The sequence below is a fragment of the Apostichopus japonicus genome, chromosome 15 (assembly GCF_037975245.1).
Source record: "Apostichopus japonicus isolate 1M-3 chromosome 15, ASM3797524v1, whole genome shotgun sequence".
NCBI lineage: Eukaryota > Metazoa > Echinodermata > Holothuroidea > Aspidochirotida > Stichopodidae > Apostichopus > Apostichopus japonicus.
The window spans coordinates 16,359,927-16,383,809 of NC_092575.1; the positions used below are offsets into that span (position 1 = coordinate 16,359,927).

Sequence of the window (23,883 nt, forward strand, 5' to 3'; positions counted from 1 at the left end):
TATGCAGATGAGGGACTTCAGGGTATAACGGTTTCAGTTGTTTTCCGCATACGTTACTTTCCGCTGATTACTTTCCGCTGAAAAAATTCTTCTGCGGAAAACACCTATTTTTCACTTACCTGTACACTATATTTTTCCGCAATTTTGAGATACCAAATTCAGGCAGGATGATCAAAATTACATGAGAAAGCATCAAAGAACGTCGATCAAGGATGGTTAGACTGAGTTCATGTCAGAAAAGTTAATTAAGCTGCGTATAATTTAGAGGAGGCTTGGGGTGTTTGTAATTACGAATTATTAAAGAAGCATATAATACTAGGGCAAAGGGACGCCCGCGTTATGAAGGATTGAGTATCTAATTAAGTATTAAAAATTCGGCCCGCGTAATGATGGTTTAAAAAAAAAGGTGTAAAAGGCGGTATCTTTGATTTTCGCTGGAAATAAAATGGCTGTATAAGTAAGGCATGTCGAAAACTACAACCCAAAAGGGTGGCGCTGTTTAACTAAAATTAAACTTGTGCTTACAGCCTAAGCTAGTGCTTACAGCCTAAGCTACAAATACAAAGTGGCTATTCTTACGACTAGTCGTAACAATAATTCCCTTTTACGCATGCGCAGTTGCTTTAATGCAGCTATGTTTACGACTAGGAGTACTATTTTTACGACTAGGAGTAACAATATTTCCCGGTTATAGCAGTTGGGATAGGGTTAGGTTAGGGGTAAGGGTTAGGGTTACCGCTACTACATGTGAAGTTGCTTTATAGTTTACTTTATAGTGCATGAATTCGCCAATGTCGTAAGAATAGTTAATAAATAATTGTTACGACTAGTCGTAAGAATAGCCACGGCTCTACAAATACAACCTTAGCTATCCTAAATCTAGTCTCGAAGCTACATTTTATCCTGTTACAGTTAAATCCTATCTTCTCCATCTTCCTAAATCCTTCCATGTGCCTAATCATTTCAGTAAGTCATTCTGTTCCTCCCAAAAAGAAACGGTACTTTCTGCTGAAAAAAACATTGTTTTCCGCCGACAAATTTGTTTGCAGAAAACACCGTTTTGTTTCAGCGGAAAGTAACGTGTGCGGAAAACAACGGTACCCGGGTATAACAACTGCTACTTACCGATGTTGTAAATATCTGAACTGCCAAATCGGACACCGTTAGGATTCAAGGTACCATCACTGGTAAAAGGCAAGAGAAATAGAAACATATAAGGAAGAAAATAATCTACTTTATGAAGTCATGGAAGTGCCATCAAAGAAAACACATATGAAATCTGGTAATTCTTTGGCATATATTTAGCAGGCAAGATAAAACTTTCAAATTTGTAACAAATATGATTTCTGAAGAGAAATGATAAGCATAAAATGTTGTTTTACTATGCTAGATTGCATAAACAATCCAGAAAGCTGCCTCGCATTTGGAAATCATCCACTCTTTGGCTTGTAAAGCTGAACACACGCAAAGTAAAACTGGAGTCTTCAATTAACAGTCATTGTTTAATCTTGATGACATGAAGTCAAAAATCACATGTGATATGTATGGCTCAATATGTACACACCTTATATGTGATATGTCAATCACATGTGATATGTATGGCTCAATATGTACACACATTATATGTGATATGTCAATCACATGTGATATGTATGTGATATCTCAATCACATGTGATATGTATGGCTCAATATGTTCACACATTATATGTGATATGTCAATCACATGTGATATGTATGTGATATCTCAATCACATGTGATATGTATGGCTCAATATGTACACACCTTATATGTGATATGTCAATCACATGTGATATGTATGGCTCAATATGTACACACATTATATGTGATATGTCAATCACATGTGATATGTATGGCTCAATATGTACACACATTATATGTGATATGTCAATCACATGTAATATGTATGGCTCAATATGTACACAGATAATATGTGATATGTCAATCACATGTGATATCTCAATCACATGTGAAATGTATGACTCAATATGTTCACACATTATATGTGATATGTCAATCACATGTGATATGTATGGCTCAATATGTACACAGATAATATGTGATATCTCAATCACATGTGATATCTCAATCACATGTGATATATATGGCTCAATATGTACACACCTTATATGTGATATGTCAATCACATGTGGTATGTATGGCTCAATATGTACACACAGTATATGTGATATGTCAATCACATGTGATATGTATGTGATATCTCAATCACATGTGATATGTATTGCTCAATATGTTCACACATTATATGTGATATGTCAATCACATGTGATATGTATGGCTCAATATGTACACACATTATATGTGATATGTCAATCACATGTGATATGTATGTGATATCTCAATCACATGTGATATGTATGGCTCAATATGTTCACACATTATATGTGATATGTCAATCACATGTGATATGTATGTGATATCTCAATCACATGTGATATGTATGGCTCAATATGTACACACCTTATATGTGATATGTCAATCACATGTGATATGTATGGCTCAATATGTACACACATTATATGTGATATGTCAATCACATGTGATATGTATGGCTCAATATGTACACACATTATATGTGATATGTCAATCACATGTGATATGTATGGCTCAATATGTACACAGATAATATGTGATATGTCAATCACATGTGATATCTCAATCACATGTGAAATGTATGACTCAATATGTTCACACATTATATGTGATATGTCAATCACATGTGATATGTATGGCTCAACATGTACACAGATAATATGTGATATCTCAATCACATGTGATATCTCAATCACATGTGATATATATGGCTCAATATGTACACACCTTATATGTGATATGTCAATCACATGTGGTATGTATGGCTCAATATGTACACACAGTATATGTGATATGTCAATCACATGTGATATGTATGTGATATCTCAATCACATGTGATATGTATTGCTCAATATGTTCACACATTATATATGATATGTCAATCACATGTGATATGTATGTGATATCTCAATCACATGTGATATGTATGGCTCAATATGTACACACCTTATATGTGATATGTCAATCACATGTGATATGTATGGCTCAATATGTACACACATTATATGTGATATGTCAATCACATGTGATATGTATGGCTCAATATGTACACACATTATATGTGATATGTCAATCACATGTGATATGTATGGCTCAATATGTACACAGATAATATGTGATATGTCAATCACATGTGATATCTCAATCACATGTGAAATGTATGACTCAATATGTTCACACATTATATGTGATATGTCAATCACATGTGATATGTATGGCTCAATATGTACACAGATAATATGTGATATCTCAATCACATGTGATATCTCAATCACATGTGATATATATGGCTCAATATGTACACACCTTATATGTGATATGTCAATCACATGTGGTATGTATGGCTCAATATGTACACACAGTATATGTGATATGTCAATCACATGTGATATGTATGTGATATCTCAATCACATGTGATATGTATGTGATATCTCAATCACATGTGATATGTATGTGATATCTCAATCACATGTGATATGTATGGCTAAATATGTTCACACATTATATATGATATGTCAATCACATGTGATATGTATGGCTCAATATGTATACAGAGCCCAATAGGACACAATGAAACCAAGTAGAAGATCAAACCCTTTATCTTGCTGTTTTTCATACAAATACTAACATTACTACCATTTTAGGATATGACTGACAACCACTTCACCAAAGGTTTGTAGGCATTTCTCCTCCTCTTCTCTCTGATAACTTACCTTCTTCCTTGCATGACAATACCTCCAGTTGTGGCGTTGATAGTGCAATAGTCACCATGAGCCCAAACTCCTGAAACGAAAGATTGCCAGAGTACAGGTAATAATTGGCCTCCCAAAAAATCCCACTGACTGCATCGAGTTAATAAATCATATGAATTATTATCACACCTAATATTCTAACTTAGATTAATTCTTCCATGCATTATAAGCAAATCACCCCGGTCAAAACAACCAACGAGGGATGGAAATGCCATTTGGTAGAGAACAGGGCTTCTGAGACAGATGAGGTTGGTTGAAATATGTTCCATCCAATATCTACTTCCATCTTTGGAACTAAAACCTTCTCTCAATTTCATTGCTAAAGTACCATTTTACCTCACAATTAGATAATAACAACCTTATCAAGGTGTAAATTATGTCTGGGCAATGCCATCAACACATCCCCACCACAACCCCCACCCATCAACCTCCCCCACAAAAAAGGAACAAGATAGATAAATAAAATAAAAAAGTAAAATACTAGCAGTAATAATAACAAATAAGTCAACAAATGAAGGATGATTAAACAAAAACCTGAAGGAATTTGGGGCAAAATGGATCTTAAAAAAAGGGAAAAGGTCAAGAGAGTCCTTAATTGATAAAAAATAAGCCATGCCATTGAAAGAAGTCTCGGTTTTGGCACATTTTCTGTTTGCTTGCATAGTAAAATAATCAACTAAATGCAACAAAGCGTTTTTAATGTGCGTAGTGTTTGTTAAAGTCCTGCAGTAGCCTGCATAATAGTTCAAAACTACAGAACACTATGAAACATCTCCACAAAAAACAAACATCAATCAGTGGCGGTGGAACCGGGGGGGCTTGGGGGGCTCAGCCCCCCCAATAGAAAAGTTGAGGGGGCAAATGCATGATAAGCCCCCCCAATATTTACCAAGGCTCCGAAACGTGCATCTGCCCATTTTTCAATGCATACTTGTCGATCTGTCTGATGCACACGTATACTCAATAGGTGTAATAATTGTAGTAATTGCTGGGTGACCCTCGGCCCGTCCCCTGGCTATAGACCACATTGTCACCCCAACCGCGTCTTCACGCGGTTGGGAAGCAGTGAAAAGTGGAAGCAGTGAGTGTGAGTATCGGTAAGCGTAACACAACTTCGTCTTAGGCCAATGATTTGCCTCATTTCAGCCAGTTCTCCAACATCCCCTTACTTAGTGGCGGAGCGTCCATATATACAGTCAGGGGGCGGATGCCCCCCCCCCCCTGACGGACTCAAATGGACTGCTGGCGCGCTTTTCACTACTTTTTACTTATTCCCGATTTTTGACTATTTTATTGCGCTCTCATATACCTATTGACATTTGCCATATTCTGTTGGTTTAATTTTCCGACAAAATGGCGACGACACCTATTTATTCTCCATTCTCCGTTTATCTGCAAATTAGCAAGGCCCCGGAAAGGGTCATTTCCTGCAATCTAGGGAGTATCTTTACTCAAAAGTTTTCCGTACGCTCCGCGCCAACCTGTGGTGGCGCTCCGCTTAGATAGTGCCGAAAGCGCCCCTACAGACCATTCTTGCCCTCCCTGACCAATACTCTAGCTCCGCCACTGCCCTTACTACACTCAAAAACATCTTTGCCAGTACACTACGAGTAATAGCTACTCTCTTAAAAACCATCGAATATACAAATTACAATGTTTTTACAGACTTTTACGTGCAATCTGAGAAATTGCAGGCTTGAGACCCATATTTTAGGGCTAGGTATTCGCAGCATAAAACACTCGGAAAGTGACATTTCCGGCCATCTGGGGATTTGAAAAAACCCAAAATTTTCTTGTACGCTCCGCGCCAACCGATGGCGGCGCTCCGCTTAGTCTCCACACATTAGCCCCCCCAATAATTTTTCCGTTCTGCCGCGCCTGACATCAATTAGCATATTCTGACAGCTATGGACCAGAGTTCAAAAAATTTCAACTTTGTCCAAAACAGAGAGAGGAACGAAAAGTCAATATTCTAGTAATTTATGAAATACACTGAAACAGTGATATTAAGCTACAACAAACAAAACAAATCAAATGACTGCATTTTTACACCCCACGGTGGGTTCATGCTGATAGGTTGTCATTGCACAAATTTTTTAGCCCGAGTGACGCAGCAAGAAGGATTTAGTAACTATTATTTACCTTTATTTTTTTTTAATTTTTATATCTTTATAATTTTTTTATTATCATTCCATCAAGTATCCAAACAATGTACAGTTTCATAATAACATATACTTTATGACTATTAGTCAATATTATCCACAACAACCGATATATCATTAAACTTCGATAAAGATTTCCAGTTATGCCATCTGATATCAAAAGCATTTTGATTACAATTAGTTTGATACATAAACTTTTCTTTTAGATAAAAATTCTTTAGATCAATTTTACCATAGCTAAAGGAAGGTTTCTCTTTTTTAACCTTACTTTTTGTAAACACAAAATTTCAGAACCAGAAGGATGTTATTAAACACATAGTCTTTGTACAAATAATTTCCAAACAGAACAAGCTCTTTACTAACTGCAATATTGATATTCAATTTGATTTGAACCCAGTTTTGAAAATCCTTTTACCTTTATATTTCACAAAGTAGGCCTTCTTGTACTTGAATCCATCGGGGTCGGTCCAGAAGTGTGTTGGCATGCTAGGGAACGGCTTGGTGCAGACTAACTCACCGCTTTCTCCATAGACAGGTTTACCTTGTAAAATTAAAATGTACAGATTGAGAACAAAATGGAAATCCAGTTTATGAACATGACTAAAGGATGTGGTAAAACAGAGACAACTAGCCAGGGATGACAGAACTGAGGGCACAGAACCCCCAGTCTGGTGAAAAACCCTCAAAACTGCTCTTTCATAAATTAGAAATGCCCATTCTGTTGATACTTATGCAAATAACAGAGTTTGTGTTACCCAATGTACAGAGGATCCTTTTTTGTAACTTTGTTGTGTGCACCCTCAAATCAAATGAAAGTGTCATGTCCCACTGCTACTCAAAGCTTGTAATTCCCTCTGCCCTCCACCCTCCCCCCTCCCCATCCACAACCACCAATTTTAACCCTTTTAATGCCATTTCTGCAAACAGCATTGCACACCTCAGTATTGGCATTTTACCCAAATGTCTTACCCATTAAACCAACAACTTTATGATTAATAGGGAGACAAATAAATAACAATGGAAGATATTAGCTAAGGGTTACCATCTTCATTCCAACTCTCCACTGCCATCCCAAGATTCCTGGCTTGAACTTCTCCCTTATAGACGGGAAGATTCATATTCTGACCAGCAAAACAGGAGATGATATCGGTGCCACCTGTCAATTACAATATAAAATTATATTATAAATGAACAAAGGTAAAAAGGGAGAGTTCTATTGGTCCTTGTTAAAAAATAAAATTCTGTTATAAATGAACAAAGGTAAAAAGGGAGAGTTTTCTTGGTCCTTGTTAAAAAATAAAATTATATTATAAATGAACAGAGGTAAAAAGGGAGAGTTTTATTGTTCCTTGTTAAAAAATAAAATTATATTATAAATGAACAAAGGTAAAAGGGAGAGTTTTGTTGGTCCTTGTTTATTGGTACATGATATCCTGGAAAGTTGATCTCTGTGATCTTGCCGTTTGGTCATCAGGTGAGCAGAATTTGCATATTTATGAAATATTAGGACTAGTAGCACTGAGTGGAAATTTCAATTGTATAACATTTGCAATTCCATGGCTGTAATTATATATTAAGGCTATCTGGTATTTGGGCGACCATGTGGTCGTACTCATGGTCAAGATTGTTGTTGTTGTATTCTTCCTCCTCACACTGTAACCTCATACTGCGTACACGATACCACAGAGAAATGATTTACTAGGACAGTCTGCTGGACATCAATACTATTACTGAATAGTACTAAAACTGACATCACATTTGATAGAACAAAGACAAACTTCCTGACCTTTCTCCCTATCAAATGAAAGCTCATTAGTAGAGTGTAAAATATTGCTTCCATTCAATTCCTACAATTCATTTCCAAAAACCTTGTAACAAAGACAATGTTATTTTAGCATTGACCACACACCAAATACATAATAATAACAAACTGTGTAGTACTATATTATATATATATATATATATATATATATATATATATATATATATATGCAATGGAGGTAAACGACAAAGGCAAATGAATATATATAAATGAAAATCGTAATGAGTTGGAAAATCAAGAACAGTGAAAAAACTTTCAGCCTCCACCGGGATTCGAACCACGGGCCTCCCGCTCTGTACGCGGACACCCTAACCACTAGGCTATGGACGCTGATTGTATGTCCAGAGGTTCGAAACCGGTAAGGAAGATCGTAATTCCACTGTAGGCGTTTGTCACCTATATCGAACAATACTAGTTCTGTTTTTGGTGACATGTTTTGCCCTACTCTAGAGATCAAACATGATGCTATCCAACTCGAAAATCATTTGTGATTCCTAAAGCCGGATCTCGAAAGAGATACTTTGAACAGACTTTATGTTAATGCAATAGGTGACAAACGCCTACAGTGGAATTACGATCTTCCTTACCGGTTTCGAACCTCTGGACATACAATCAGCGTCCATAGCCTAGTGGTTAGGGTGTCCGCGTACAGAGCGGGAGGCCCGTGGTTCGAATCCCGGTGGAGGCTGAAAGTTTTTTCACTGTTCTTGATTTTCCAACTCATTACGATTTTCATTTATATATATTCATTTGCCTTTGTCGTTTACCTCCATTGCATTAACATAAAGTCTGTTCAAAGTATCTCTTTCGAGATCCGGCTTTAGGAATCACAAATGATTTTCGAGTTGGATAGCATCATGTTTGATCTCTAGAGTAGGGCAAAACATGTCACCAAAAACAGAACTAGTATTGTTCGATATAGGTGACAAACGCCTACAGTGGAATTACGATCTTCCTTACCGGTTTCGAACCTCTGGACATACAATCAGCGTCCATAGCCTAGTGGTTAGGGTGTCCGCGTACAGAGCGGGAGGCCCGTGGTTCGAATCCCGGTGGAGGCTGAAAGTTTTTTCACTGTTCTTGATTTTCCAACTCATTACGATTTTCATATATATATATATATATATATATATATATATATATATATCTATATCTATCTATATCTACATATCTATATCTATATCTATATATATATCTATATATATATATATATATATATATATATATATATATATATATGGTCAATTCCATGGTGACTCGCGTGACATTTTTACTCAAATTTCTCTCTATTTGATATCATTTAACAAATAAAGAAATTACCTGGGAGAAAAGCATTAATGTAGCAGTGAATGTATGCCTTAATGCTTACAACAGTAGAGAAAAAATATTTATACCTCAAGTATTGGGGGTGAAACTGGCGAAAAACTAAACGTGACTCGCGTGACAGTTACTATTAGCAAAAATCAGAATGCACACACAAATGTTCGATTTCTTATGTCTTATTAAAATTTTTCCAATCACTTTTTATAATCATACCGAAGTTGAAAAATACCTCTACCTCAATTGCTATGCAACTTTAAAAAAAATGATGTAACGCATGAAAATAACAATGAAGATGTATTGTGACTCGCGTGACAAGAAAACGTGACTCGCGTGACAAGTTCACTTTTCGGATAGTTCTAGACCAAATGCAGTAGTGAATTGAGGGTACAGATCTTGCATAGTGAAATATAACATTCATTGGTCTAGAAAGTGTCCAAAAGGTACTTCCCTTGGGAATGTCCAGATGATATTAATGTCCCCGAATTACCTTCATGACTGCAGACAGTAGGTAATATACTGTACGGGTAGTACAGTTGTTCAGGCAATATATTTTGTCAATTAATATTTATAACAATATTTAGTCTGTTGAAGTCACTCATTTGAAAGTTATAGAAGAAACAGATCTATCAAAATGTGATTCAAATTACCATTCTCATTTGTCATATTTGAATAAACCAAAAGTGTAATATTTGAGAAGATACATTTGCTCATAGGATTTTGGGAATGATTGAGCAGTTAAGACCTTAAGGTTGTCAAGTCATAGCACATGGCATTGCCAGATACAAATGTAGATTATGTTTTAGTATAATACTAAAAACTCAATGACATGTGCTAACTTTCCAAATGTGGTGATAAAATAGGCATTATATTGCGAATAAATATTCATGATTTTAAATTCTGATATTTCAAATGAAATTATGATAATTAGTTGCATTATGTGTGCCCATATTATTCAAGTTGCCTAATTAAAGGGGAATGCATATATGATATCTTAAATCAGTGATTCATTCATCAAACTAGATAACATCCCTGTAATTTTCACACAGTAAATAGGTAGAAACACTATCTTGATTTGACGTGACTCGCGTGACGTGACTCGCGTGACGTGACTCGCGTGACATTCATAAAGGGTGATTTTCTGCAAAATTTGAATATCTTCTGAAAAGGAAAATTCAGTAATCCTTTTGGTATCTATGTGAAGACTTGATATTCATTATTTTTGGAGTAAAACTATTGTGCAGGCAAGGAGAAAAAAGCAAAAACAGTCAATTTTGTGACTCCGTGACAGTAAATGGAGGGTGTTTACTGTTTTCTTAATTTACCACTGTTGTCTAATGCCTTGATATCAAAATAAAATTGAAGCTATTAAGTGAGCACTATGCTATAGCAAATATAATTAGTCCAACACACAGTAAATAGGTAGAAACACTATCTTGATTTGACGTGACTCGCGTGACGTGACTCGCGTGACATTCATAAAGGGTGATTTTCCGCAAAATTTGAATATCTTCTGGAAAGGAAAATTCAGTAATCCTTTTGGTATCTATGTGAAGACTTGATATTCATTATTTGGGGTAAAACTATTGTGCAGGCAAGGAGAAAAAAAACAAAAACAGTAAATTTTGTGACTCGCGTGACAGTAAATGGAGGGTGTTTTCAATTCACCACTATTGTCTAATGCCTTGATGTCGAAAAAAAATTGAAGCTATTAAGTGAGCACTATGGTATAGCAAATATAATTAGTCCAAAAAACTGATGATATCTATGATTACTATGTACAAATCTGCACAAAATGAAATTTCACTGTATATTTCATAATTTAGTTACAACAGGAACCATTTGTTATAACTGACCCCATAATCAAACAAATGATGTTTCGGGGGTGAAAAAATTATTTTTAGTAACTACAAGTATTCTATTTATTGGAAACTTATACAATTTTAATGTAAAATGATTTTAAATTTTTTGGTATGATGTTGACCTTATCATGGAATTGACCATATATATATATATATATATATATATATATATAATGTACCAACCTGTAATGGACCCAAGTAATAAATCTGACTTGACTTTCGAGTATACATATTCATAACATGCTGGGGTCAAAGGTGATCCAGTTGACAGAATAGTGTGAAGGGATGTCAGTTTATGTGTTTCCCCTGGAAAAGAGACAGAAAATGGTGTCATACTTCACATTCTTGGTCAAAATACTATTAAAAGTATCAATTTTCCCTCATAGTGATCTTGATACAGCAGTACATACAGATCAAATTCAATTCATTTATTTATCAAATCAGTGACGACTCACAAAATAACATGGTAAGGACAAAGAGTATATTACAGAATTCATGCTTAATACTAGAAAACATAACATGTATGAGAATACAGAAACATAACTTTATCAATGAAATGAAAGGAAACAAAAGAGGAAGTTTTATAGCAAATTTCATCCTACACAAGCATTGGTGTACCTTTAGTTTCAAAAGGGAACAAAGATAAGAATGGTTTCGAAAATGTGACTGCAATTGATCAAATCGAGACAAGATCCTAGCCGAAGATTTTGAAAAACAATCCACTAACCTGGATGGACTTCTTTCTCGTTCAAAACAGATAACCACTTTGCTCCAGTGCCAAGGATGGTAATGCTGGAGGTTAACCAGAATGAAAACATTTCATGGTTCCTTGCTGCTGTTCATTAGTTCCATTCATAGGGAAATTTCTAACAAAGCCCTAATACAACAACAGTTATTTATGCTCACAAACTTTTGTTGCCAAAGTAATGCTAAGCCCTGATATCAATTGCAACACACATCAGTGTGTGAAGACTATCTACCATTATCATCATACCAAGTTTGACGAAATTCCGACTAGTAATAGTAGCCAAGTAATTGCAATTTGGAATATTTCACGTTTGACCCCATGACCTCATTAATATTCATGATATGAGCACCAAAATCAACAGGGTTAATCTACTTACTATGGGCCACCCACTCACCAAGTATGGTAATGATTGGTCATTCCCTTGTTGAGTTATTGTGCATACAAACTTTTCATAACGAAATAATGCTAGGCCCCCCCCCCCTTATAAACATGCATGATATCAATTGCAACACACATCAGTGTGTGGAGACTATCTACCAATATCATCATACCAAGTTTGACAAAATTCCAATAAATAGTAGCCAAGTTATTGCAACTTGGGAGTTTTTCACGTTTGACCCGTGACCTCATTAATATTTTTTAACTTTGACCTCGTATAACTTCGCACACGAAGGTCACACGGGGGTCAACCTATTGACATTTATGATCAGAAGGTACCTTTGACATCTGAAAATAGCATCGAAACTGTAAAAATCCCCAAAACACGAAAAGGTCACCAGAGGTCAAATTGAGGTCAAGGGTCACCCAGATGCGGGTCGACAACTGGATTACATTGAAGCAACTCCCAACCTTAACGGACAGTTCGTTCTCAAGTTATCACAAAAATACTAGTTTTTTTTATCATTAATTGACCTTTGGTGACTTCGGATCACATGACCGTTAAGTTTGAAAATATTCCCCTATACCATTTGCAACTTGTCCCAAAATATCAACCGTGTCACACCTTGGAACTGAGAGTTATTGCATTAAATGTCTGAAAATTAACTTTGACCTCGTATAACTCCGCACACGAAGGTCACACAGGGGTCAACCATTGACATTTATGATCAGAAGGTACCTTTGACATCTGAAAATAGCATCGAAACTGTAAAAATCCCCAAAACATGAAAAGGTCACCAGAGGTCAAATTGAGGTCAAGGGTCACCCAGATGCGGGTCGACAATTGGATTCAATTGAAGCAACTCCCAACCCTAACGGACAATTCGTTCTCAAGTTATCGCAAAAATACTAGTTTTTTATCATTAATTGACCTTTGGTGACCTCGGATCACATGACCGATAAGTTTGAAAATATTCCCCTATACCATTTGCAACTTGTCCCAAAATATCAACCGTGTCACACCTTGGAACTGGGAATTATTGCACTAAATGTCTGAAAATTTACTTTGACCTCATATAACTTCACACACAAAGGTCACCTGGGGTAAACCTATTGACAATTTTGATTGGTGAGACGTGAATATAGCATCAAAACTGTAAAAATTCAAACATTTTTTTCTTTGCCCATTTTCTCACCCAAAATACTAGTTTTTTAACATTAATTGACCTTTGATGACCTCGGATCACATGACCGTTAAGTTTGAAAATATTCCCCTATACCATTTGCAACTTGTCCCAAAATATCAACCGTGTCACACCTTGGAACTGAGAGTTATTGCATTAAATGTCTGAAAATTAACTTTGACCTCATATAACTCCGCACACGAAGGTCACACAGGGGTCAACCCATTGACATTTTTGATCGGAAGGTACCTTTGATATCCAAATCTAGCATCAAAACCAAACATTTTCTTTTTCGCCCGTTTTCTCCCAAACTAAGCACATTTTTTCTAATGTGACCTTTGACCTTTTGACCTTGGTTTCAAATGTAGTTTGATCTGCTGATTCCAAAAATCAACACGACAAGTCTGTACAGCCATCCTAACTCCGAACGAAAACTTTGACCCCATATAAGTTCGCACACAAAGGTCACACGGGGGTCAACCTATCGATATTTATGATCGGAAGGTACCTTTGACATCTGAAAATAGCATCGAAACTGTAAAAATCCCCAAAACATGAAAAGGTCACCAGAGGTCAAATTGAGGTCAAGGGTCACCCAGATGTGGGTCGACAATTGGATTACACTGAAGCAACTCCCAACCCTAACGGACAATTCGTTCTCAAGTTATCGCAAAAATACTAGTTTTTTAACATTAATTGACCTTTGGTGACCTCAGATCACATGACCGTTAAGTTTCAAAATGTTCCCCTAACCAGTTCACAACTTGTCCCAAAATATCAACCTTGTCGCACATTGGCACTGGGAGTTATTGCAGTTTTAGTATTTTGGGTTTTTGGACCATAACTGACCTTTGGTGACCTTTGTGGGCACCAAAAACAATAGGGTTCATCTACTCACTATGGGCCACCCACCCACCAAGTTTGATCATGATCAGTCAATCCCTTGTTGAGTTATCGTGCATACAAGCTAAAGCGTCACACACACACACACACACACGCCAACCTGAATACATAGGTTCCTTTGCTTTTAGCAAGGAACCAAAAACCAATTACTTTAAACATCGACGGAATGAACGAACGTATAAATCTGTTTTTACTTGAATGAAAGTTAACACATCAGGACTAGCAAAACTTTGACTTGTCAAAAAATATTTAGATTTAAATAGTATAAAACCAACACTTTCCGTCTACAATCTTAGAGATAACTCACTAGATTTTGAGAGAGATTCAATCCAAGAGATATGATATAATCGATTGTGTTGAAGTATTTTCCCAGATGGATCTAATATGTAGCTACATGTTGGTAGAGGCAGTATGGTTTCACTATCTCATGGCTGATTTTAAGAAGAAAGGTGTAAGTTGTTGGTAAGATGTATAGACTTTTGTTTAAGGTTGTCTGAACTCTACCATTGGTTTTCCAACAATATCTATGTATAATGAAAGTTATGAGAGAGTTAGTGCTGGTGTTTGGTCCTGAATTGTGGGGATAATACAAGTTGGATTGTAATGTTAGAAATGTACAGCTTCACTGCTAATCAAGGCAGTAGGAAACATTGTACCATTTACAGGTTCATCCAAATAGCAAACTGCACTATAGTAAACTGGAACACTGAAGAATATCCAGACCGATTCTGGCGTTTCAAACATGTGTTTAGAAACAGACATTTTAGGGCAAAATATAATCAGATTACAGATTTATTGTTAATGTAGGTAGCAGGATATAATACAAATCTCATTCTACTTTTCTGAGCACAATTAATGACTCACTTCATTGCCTTTGTATCACAGAAATGCATTGGAGTGCACAACAAGTGGTTACCGTTATTGGCAAATGTGTACTAACGATAACAAAGGATCTGACAAAACACACACACACACAGGTGTGTCTTACATTCAGACCAAGGACCCCATTGCTTTTTCTAGTGTTCAAATCCACAAACCCTAACCTTAACAATACCCCATAACAATAGAATGGTGATTCTTTAGAAATCACATCCAAGGACCTGGAATTCTTTTGTTCAAGTCCTCGTTCAGAATACAAAACAAGTGCAGGAGTATGTACGTACTCTTGGGCACCTTACACAAGTTAACACAACTGTATGCAGTACAAGACAATTGTACACAATGTACAGTCTATTCTGACATGAAAACTATATTACAGTATTAGAAACTGAACTACCAGAAAACCTGCTAGCCTCCCAGACTGCCTTTAGGTATCATGCAAAATTCTACTTAAATATATACACTGGTTTGGATTATGGAATGTATCTTTTGTGTACCATGTTTGAACGTTCTAATATGCTTCATAGCTTTCAAACCAAAGAATTTACTCAAATTGAGCCCAAGCAGGGATTAATTTAGTGTTCAAATTTTGTGGGTGTAGCAGTTTTGAAGACTATGAAAATGGTCTCTCCAAAATGCTATGGTTTTCTGTGTACAAATCTGCTATACATATCTATACTTGTATAGCAATTTGACCAGTTTGGATAGCATTTAGAGATACTTTACTGGATATATTAGTCCCTGCCAAGTGACCAATTTTTAATAATGGAATGCAAGAAAATGGTTTTTCCTTTTTAATAACGAAAACAGAAGACAGAAGTGAAGTATAATAGATATTGTGAAAAATTCAAAATTGCTCTTTTTTCTCTTCAGGCCGCGATACTACCCAGTCGACTCAACGACATCACTGAACTCACACCCAAAAAATGAGGAAAAAACAAATTGACCTCTTTTGTTTCTTCATATTTTCAGGAAAAAGTTTGCTTAATACTAGCAGTATCAAGATTCCACAAGTCTTTTTTTGCATCATTCAAATTTTTTATTTTTTCAAGTTTGGCATTTGTTAATCACATCTTTGTATTTATGTAGAAAATTAACAAGTAACCTGTGTGACATTTCGATTTAGTCTACCAGATAATGTACTAACTTCCTCATTGAAATCCTCAACACAAATACTTCTTTGACCAAATTTATAACCAATTTTCCTGTAGGAAATTTAACTCACCCAAGCTTGTCCACAAGATCCCAGAGAACGTTTGGTGTGGGTAATAATGGTGACCCATCGTAGAGGACGACAGTGGCCCCCACTGCTAGGGATGTCACCAACCAATTCCACATCATCCATCCTGTCTGTAAGAGAAATGACAAGAATTATGGTATAGAAAAAAAAAATCAGATTTCATCAGGATGCCAAAAACTGCAAAGGAGACTACAATGATAACATTCACCCTACTTGCAGTGAAAATGAAAAATATCGGTGTCATCATTTCTTCAGCTTCTGACAAATCTTTTTCAAAAGATCAAGATTGCCCTACCACTTACCTGATGTTTTAAAAACTCAAGAACCTTCCACCCCCCTCCACCCACTCCAATAATAATATATAAACAAAATAACCAAAAGAAAAACTGAACCAGCATTGACAGTTTCCTAGTTTATTTCAAAATTTGATTATTGCAAATTGTTGCTGCTTTCATGTCAGATGCTTCCATGTAACAAAGAGTATGTTAAAAAATGTTGGGATAGGAGGGGCAGAGGGGGTAGGGAGGTTGTAGGGGGAGGGTTGGGATAAAATAAAAAATACATCTTCAGGCCTGTAAGAATCTTTTCAAGTAATCAGGAATTTCTCTACAACTAGTGCTACATGAGCTTGTAAAATGATTCTTATAGCAAGGGTTAATTAATAGATTAACTGATCTTATCTAATAATAAATAATGATAAATACAATGCTTGATATAGCGCTATTCCAAATATGATCATAGCGCATAACAACAAAAGAATACAAAAATAAAAGCACATTGTCAAATACATGGCAGAAAATGAATATGCACTACAAATACAAAGATCGAAAGGATCTCTTCATTTCTTAAATGTGTCGTCGTATATGGTAAATGGTGGGGCGGGAAATGGGGGCAGACTCTTCACAGTAGAGAAGGCCATGGGATCATAGATCCTTACCGTGGTGTAATAAAAGATGATGTCTTTTCTGGTCATGTTGCCGTGAAGTACATGCTCTTTGAGGTGTTGAATGAGAGTACCCTGTCCGAGCAAAAGCAAAGATGAAAAAAAAAAAACGGTTATAAACAATGACATCCTTTCAGAAGTCAAACTATTTCTCAAAACGCTAATCAAATCACTATTTCTGAAGTGTTTAGGAGTATTTGAGTCAACTGTACAAGCACGTTTCTTGAGACCCAATCAATAACTGTTTCTGTTTGGCCAATGTGCATCTGTGATAGCCTTGTTTGCTTGGAAAAGCAGTGAAGAAATAAATACTGTCCTTTCAGAAGTCAAAGTATTTTTACTTAAATGCGAATCAAATCACCGTTTCTGAGGTGTTTACGAGCATTCGAGAAAGCTTTAAAAGTATGTTTCTAGAGACTCACTCAATACCCTGTTTTTAACCAATTTGCATCTGTGATAACCTTAGAATACACACTTTTGTTGCAATATATATCAACTTCAAATGTTCATATCTCCAAATATAGCAGGAGAGAAATAAATGCAAATTTATATCTTTTATAAAATAAAATGTACCTCTGAATTATCCCTTTTAATAAAAGAATACGTACCCCAGCGCTGTGAACCATGCACTTTGGAGCTCCTGTGGTTCCAGATGAATACATAATGAATAATGGATGGTTGAAAGGTAGCTGTTGAAAGACCAACTCTGGGAAACTGCCGTCCTCAGCGGATCCACTTTTGACGAAATCGTCCAGGAAAGTACTGAAAGGGAAAGATTGTTGCCCAAAATAACGTCAATAAATGCCAACATGAAATTAAGGAAAATTGGCTAAAAAAAAAAAAAACCAGAACAGGAAAAAGACAGAGGCAAAGCAACTGTGTCATGGGAGAAATATATTATCCACCAGACACCAATTAAGAAAAAACATACTCCTGGGACAAAAATGACAAGCTGTTTCAGGCCGTAGCGAGGAATTTGCCAAGGGAGGGGTGAGACTGTAGGCAAACTATCAGAGCCATAGATACGGCATTGCAAACTATCTAAGTGTAGTGCCACCATGCGTTGACACGAAGCGTACAAGAAAATTTTGGCTGAAAATGCCTCCCAGACAGCTGGAAATGGCACTTCCCAGGCCTTGTAAGTTGCATCTTAGCATTTTCTCTTTTGAAATTACTAGCAATATCATAAAAAAATAAATAAAAATATGCTCAAGGGGGGGCAGCTGCCCCCTTTGCCCCCCTCCCCCTTGGCTACGCGCCTGAGCTGTTTTGCCTGCAAATAAACTGCTAATCTGCTCATCTGTGGAAATTCTTCAGGCATTGAAATGTGTATGGATATTATTTTAACCTTTCCTGACCATTTTTGGTAAAAAAAATTACTTCAAATAAGAAAACATTAACCGCAGAGGACTTTGTCATAAATTATGCATACAATGCTTAATTTAGTATAATGTAGTATGAGGTAAAATGCAGTAGATGTCATAGATTGAATGAATAAATGCCATTAAATATGATTAAATTTGAATACGATGAATAAATAGATTAAATGGACCATTAGCTGTCATATATTTCATAACCTTATACCTTGGCAGCCGTCCTGACCTAGTACGAATCAGCAGAGAGTCAACCTCATTGGCTCAACATTCAGGAAGGATATGACTAACCTTTCTTAGAAGAATTTGAAGACTTATAATTTTTAAATGCTTAAAGTGATTTATTCTTATATGTTTTTTATTATCTTACCTCTCTTCATGCTATTGTGCATTTTTATTATAATTTTAAGCTCTAACATTTTATGCTGTACAGCGCTTTGAAATTTCATGGAAAGCGCTTTATAAGAAGTTTATATTATCATTATTATTCTGCTCACCCCACCTCCATCTTCCCTTGTTTTTCCCCTCTGTCACCCCACCTCTCGTAGCTCTCTTCCACCCTTTTTGTTTTTCTCCACACTTTTCTGTCTTTGTCCTTCTCTAGTTTACTCCCTATCCTCTTCCCTTAATCCTCTCTTTGTCCCTCTACAGTTTATACCTCTCCTCTTCCCCCTGTTGGATTCTTTCTTCTCTCCAGCCCTTGTCTACTAATCCCCTTACATCTATCCCTTTAGTGTTCACCCTGCTCATTAATCATGTCTGTATTCTGTGCTTGTATTTGTCCTTGCTGTTACTGTAACTTGTCATTCAGCCCCCTCCTACTAGGATCGAAACTTCAGGCCCTCTTACTTTTACGCACCTGTTGGGAATGGCGGAAATGTTAACTTTAGCCTTCTCATGGACGTATGGGATCACTACTACCTTCTCCAACCCTGGTAGCTTCCGTACGACCTGTTCCAACTTGGTCAGATGGTTGTGTACTTTGCCGTTGTAGACGACCGCATCGACGGAAAATATGAGTTTGGGTGCAATCTGGCTGAATCTGTCGAGAACACCCTGTAAATGTAAAATGAAAAAATAAATGATATGGATTAAAAGCAGACGAAAGTACGATAGAGTGTTCAGGTTTGTGAGGAGACAGATAAGTAAATAAGATAGAAAACTTTATTGTCCATTTCAGAAAACAAAAACGGAAAAAGACTTCCCGTCGACAGTAAACATAAAACAGTAGTGAATGCAAACAGAACCATACAATAAACAAGCTATTAGTTGAACAACTACGAGAATAAAACTAAATAACCAGAACCAGAACAGTAACAGAAGCAGCACAGAGAGCTGCAAGTGACAGATCACACACCACTGTGGCCAAATCGCTTTGCACGCGAGTTAAACAAGTGTATTGCCTCAGGTAAGAAAGAATTACGGAACCTGGAAGTTTTTAGTATGGGGTACCTGTAATCGTATCCCGGATATGTTGAACATGATAAGGCTGTAAAAAGGGTGTGTACGATCATTCTTTTATATTATTTAGTTTCTTTAAACAAACTTATATCCAACTATCCTGCCAGACCTGTAAATACTCAATAGAAAATCTTGATTTTGTACATAATCCCTATAAAAAGCAAATTTCTTCCATTTCATGGAGAGCCATAAACACTTTTCTGGGTAACAAAGTCTAAAGACCTGAGGAATTCCAAGGACAGGTTACACTATAAATATAATCCACCCTCACTCCCGCCTCCGCTTGTGCAAAATAGAGAAAGGGCAGAAACTTAGGACATTGATCTGATTGAACCAATGAATCAAACTGGAAAAAATTAAACATAAGTACAATTCAAATATTATATTATATATATATGCATTATTTTCACAGAGATATAATTCTTTCGATTTTGCATCGTTTTTATATTAGCCCAAACGAAAGGAGGTAATACTTGCAAGTAGACAAAAGTTGTTTGATAATTTTCTTGTATATGTGTTATTTCACATTGTTTTCTCGTTTCCACGGTAACTAGCTTTGGATTTAAAAAACTTTTCATTTATTTTATTATCTTTGTAGAAACTATCTGGTGTTCCATCTTATACATTATATCTTCACAAGTAAAACTTGATGATTTTGATGGGGGGAAAAAAAGCAAAAAAAAAAGCCAATATTTGAAAAGAAAGTAGACTTTTTTTGATATATATCTTCCAACTTACAGCGACACCAAAATCTGGGGAAGTCGAGCTCCATATTGCACCTATACTTGCCGCAGCTAACATTGCTTCTATTGCTGCAGTGCCATTTGGTATGTAACCTGTAAAGATAAACACAAAGGAAGATAAAAACCCCTAAAAGCTACTAAAAATTTTCCTCTGATATTTCAGGTTCTTCCTTTCCCCACCACTTGTTTTCTATATTTTTAAATATTGTTTAATTTTTTTTTTTTTTTCTAATAAATACAAAACCCAATTTTTTTTTTTTAATTTTCAATAAATATATAAAAATAATTTTAAAATGTTTTTTTTTTTTGTTTTTGTTTTTTGGGGGGGGGGTATACAGAAAGCAATTTTTAAATTCAGCAGTGTAGTAGACTATACTGGTATTATGGTTTATTTTAATTATCAAGCCCATGCCAGCATATTGTTCTTCTTTTCTTCTCTTTACAAATGTACACATCTTAATATCACATTCTTCTGTGAGATTGGGCATGGACAAAAATTACAGAAGGATTATGGTCTAGAATAGGGTCAATTATTTCTCGGTGAAGAAAATATTAGTTAATGAACAGGGACTTGCGGAAAGGATTCTCTAGAGACTAACCCAGTTTTAACAGATCATTCATCCGACATTACATAATTACATTACATCATACAAGTAGAACATAATTACATTAAGCCCGGGTCACATCTGCGCAATTCAACACGCGATTCAACTCGCAACTAAAATCACGCGATTTTCGATTCAACTTTGAAATCAACTTTGTGGTCACATACGCGCGACTGTTCAAGCAACTACAGAATCGATTGTGAAAACAATTGCGAAATGGCAGCTAATATTAATTATGAGAAAATTATCTCCTGCATTTTAGACTAAACTTTTAATTCTCAGCTAATATTAAAAGTTGCTTCTGAGAAATTGCGCTGATTAGGACATTGCTCTATTGCAAATCAACCCAAATCGACGGCGCAACTTTTATTGCGCAACAAGTTGATACCCTTGTCTAACTACGCGATTTAACCTTCAATTGTATTGCGAGTTGAATCGCGTGTTGAATCGCGCAGATGTGACCCGGGCTTTACATCGTACAAGTAGGACATCGAATTCTATGTAAATCATCACAGATCATCCATCAGACACTACATGTTTACATTAAATCGTACAAGTAGGACAACGAATATTATGTAAATTAGTGTTGCGCCGATATCACCAATATCGGTTTTGGCCGATATCCGATAGTATCATCCCAATATCGGTCCGATACCGATACGATACCGATATTTTTTAACAGTCAAAATAAACTGGACGCAGTAAATGTGAGCCTTAACATCGTAAAGACTTACAAGTTGCTTACAGTGTTAACGTATGCTTGCAAAATTGCATCTTAATTAGGTTACGAACTGTCGATCACAATGTAAAAGTTATAATTTATTGAGTTTATCAATGTACAACTTATTCTCTTGACCGTATAGAGAAAAAAAATTGAAAATCAGTAGAGAAATGACCAATTGTGTACGGAAAGTAAGGTGGTACACCTTTTCAAATATTACGAAACTCGAGCAAAACACTTTCGAAAAATTCACGCAAAACTGGCATATCGTACTAAATGCAACTAATGTCATGTAAACAAGGCTCTAGTGCATCCATTTATGAATATACCGTAAGACCACATCTGTTGTTAAGCGGGGGGAAAAGGAAGTTTGGAAATTTTCTAGAATTTCCAAAAATACGGAAAAAATAATATCCTACCATAGTTAAGTGTATAGCAAATAGCCTAACCACCTCGGCGGTTACGGATCGCACATAACAAAAAAGTTCCCTGGCAAAGTGCCAAAAAATGTTAACAAACAGGTGTTACACAGGGGATGAGCTCACAGTTGTTTGGGAAGGTACCTGGGAAAATTTGCAGCACATGTACCGTGGTAGTTGGGTATAGGGTTAAGCACTGCAGTTGTAAAAATGTACGCATAGTGCACGCTATTCATTGTTAGGCAGTCTAGAAACAGGGCTTTGCTGAACGTTGTTTGTTTCATAATATCGGAAGTTTTGTAAGTTGCACTTTTTAAAGATTGGAAGACAGATTAAATCTCTTTTCATTTTATAACATTACATAGGTACTCTAACTTGTCATTTTAAAATTTATCAGTTTCGTGACAATTTAAATAAAAAAAGTTTTCAGTATTTTGTGTTCGCGGGAAATTGAACAAGGTTTTCCAACACTGCTGAACTGTGCAGTTATACATCATGTTCAAGGTTTTCACGGCCTTTGAGAAAATGAATGGTTAGTACAGTGTATATATGCTGCACTAATGCTGTGTGTAGGCCAAGGTTCACGAAGGTCATTGGTTTTATTCGCGCGCCGTAAACATGTTTTTAGAGGTTACGGAGGGTCAGCTTTCCATGGATATTAATCGAAAATGAATCTGAGTTTAACTGACGCTAAAGAAATGGATCGTCTTAGGCAGATTAACAGATCATTGCAAGTATAAAGAAGTAGCACTGCTGTTAAAAAGAAAAGTTCAATATCGGTTTGCTGTTATCGGCAATTAGGCAAAATTTTACCGATACCGATATGCTGCCGATATTGCAAATATCGGCCGATACCGATATTGAAAACGATTATCGTAGCAACATTAATGTAAATTATGACCAGCTATATGAAGGTTTTTTTCATTTTAAAGGATATACAGGAAATCATTACATTTACAACATTTATCAAGACAAAGCAAGTAATGCAAGGAAATTAAAACTAAGGCAAGAGTGTTTTCAGAGAAAAACAACCAGCATAATAGATTAATCTATTGTACTATTTACTTACTTCTGAATTTGTTTTGGACTATTGCGTTTTGGGCTTTTTTTATTTTATTTTATTTTAAATTTATTTTTTAGTATCATTTAATACGGGTGTTTTTTATATTTTACATTTTTTGCCTTATTGGTTCTATGTATTTAATATTTTGGTTTTTGTTACTATTTGTTTT

At 35.9% G+C, this 23,883-nt stretch overlaps 1 protein-coding gene across 2 annotated transcripts in view; it reads right to left on the bottom strand.

Moving 5' to 3' along the window:
• The window catches only part of LOC139980917 (acetoacetyl-CoA synthetase-like), a 46,681-nt gene that overhangs the window by 16,066 nt on the left and 6,732 nt on the right, over positions 1-23,883 (bottom strand). For both annotated transcript variants that reach the window (XM_071992960.1, XM_071992961.1), the window contains exons 5-15: positions 20,902-20,999; positions 19,562-19,758; positions 17,938-18,091; positions 17,324-17,404; positions 16,372-16,496; positions 11,782-11,846; positions 11,238-11,360; positions 7,093-7,206; positions 6,466-6,591; positions 3,850-3,919; positions 1,126-1,184 (exon numbers count right to left, since the gene is read on the bottom strand). In XM_071992960.1, the coding sequence (XP_071849061.1) occupies positions 1,126-1,184; positions 3,850-3,919; positions 6,466-6,591; positions 7,093-7,206; positions 11,238-11,360; positions 11,782-11,846; positions 16,372-16,496; positions 17,324-17,404; positions 17,938-18,091; positions 19,562-19,758; positions 20,902-20,999 (1,212 nt within the window). The remainder of the gene's footprint in view (positions 1-1,125; positions 1,185-3,849; positions 3,920-6,465; positions 6,592-7,092; positions 7,207-11,237; positions 11,361-11,781; positions 11,847-16,371; positions 16,497-17,323; positions 17,405-17,937; positions 18,092-19,561; positions 19,759-20,901; positions 21,000-23,883) is intronic.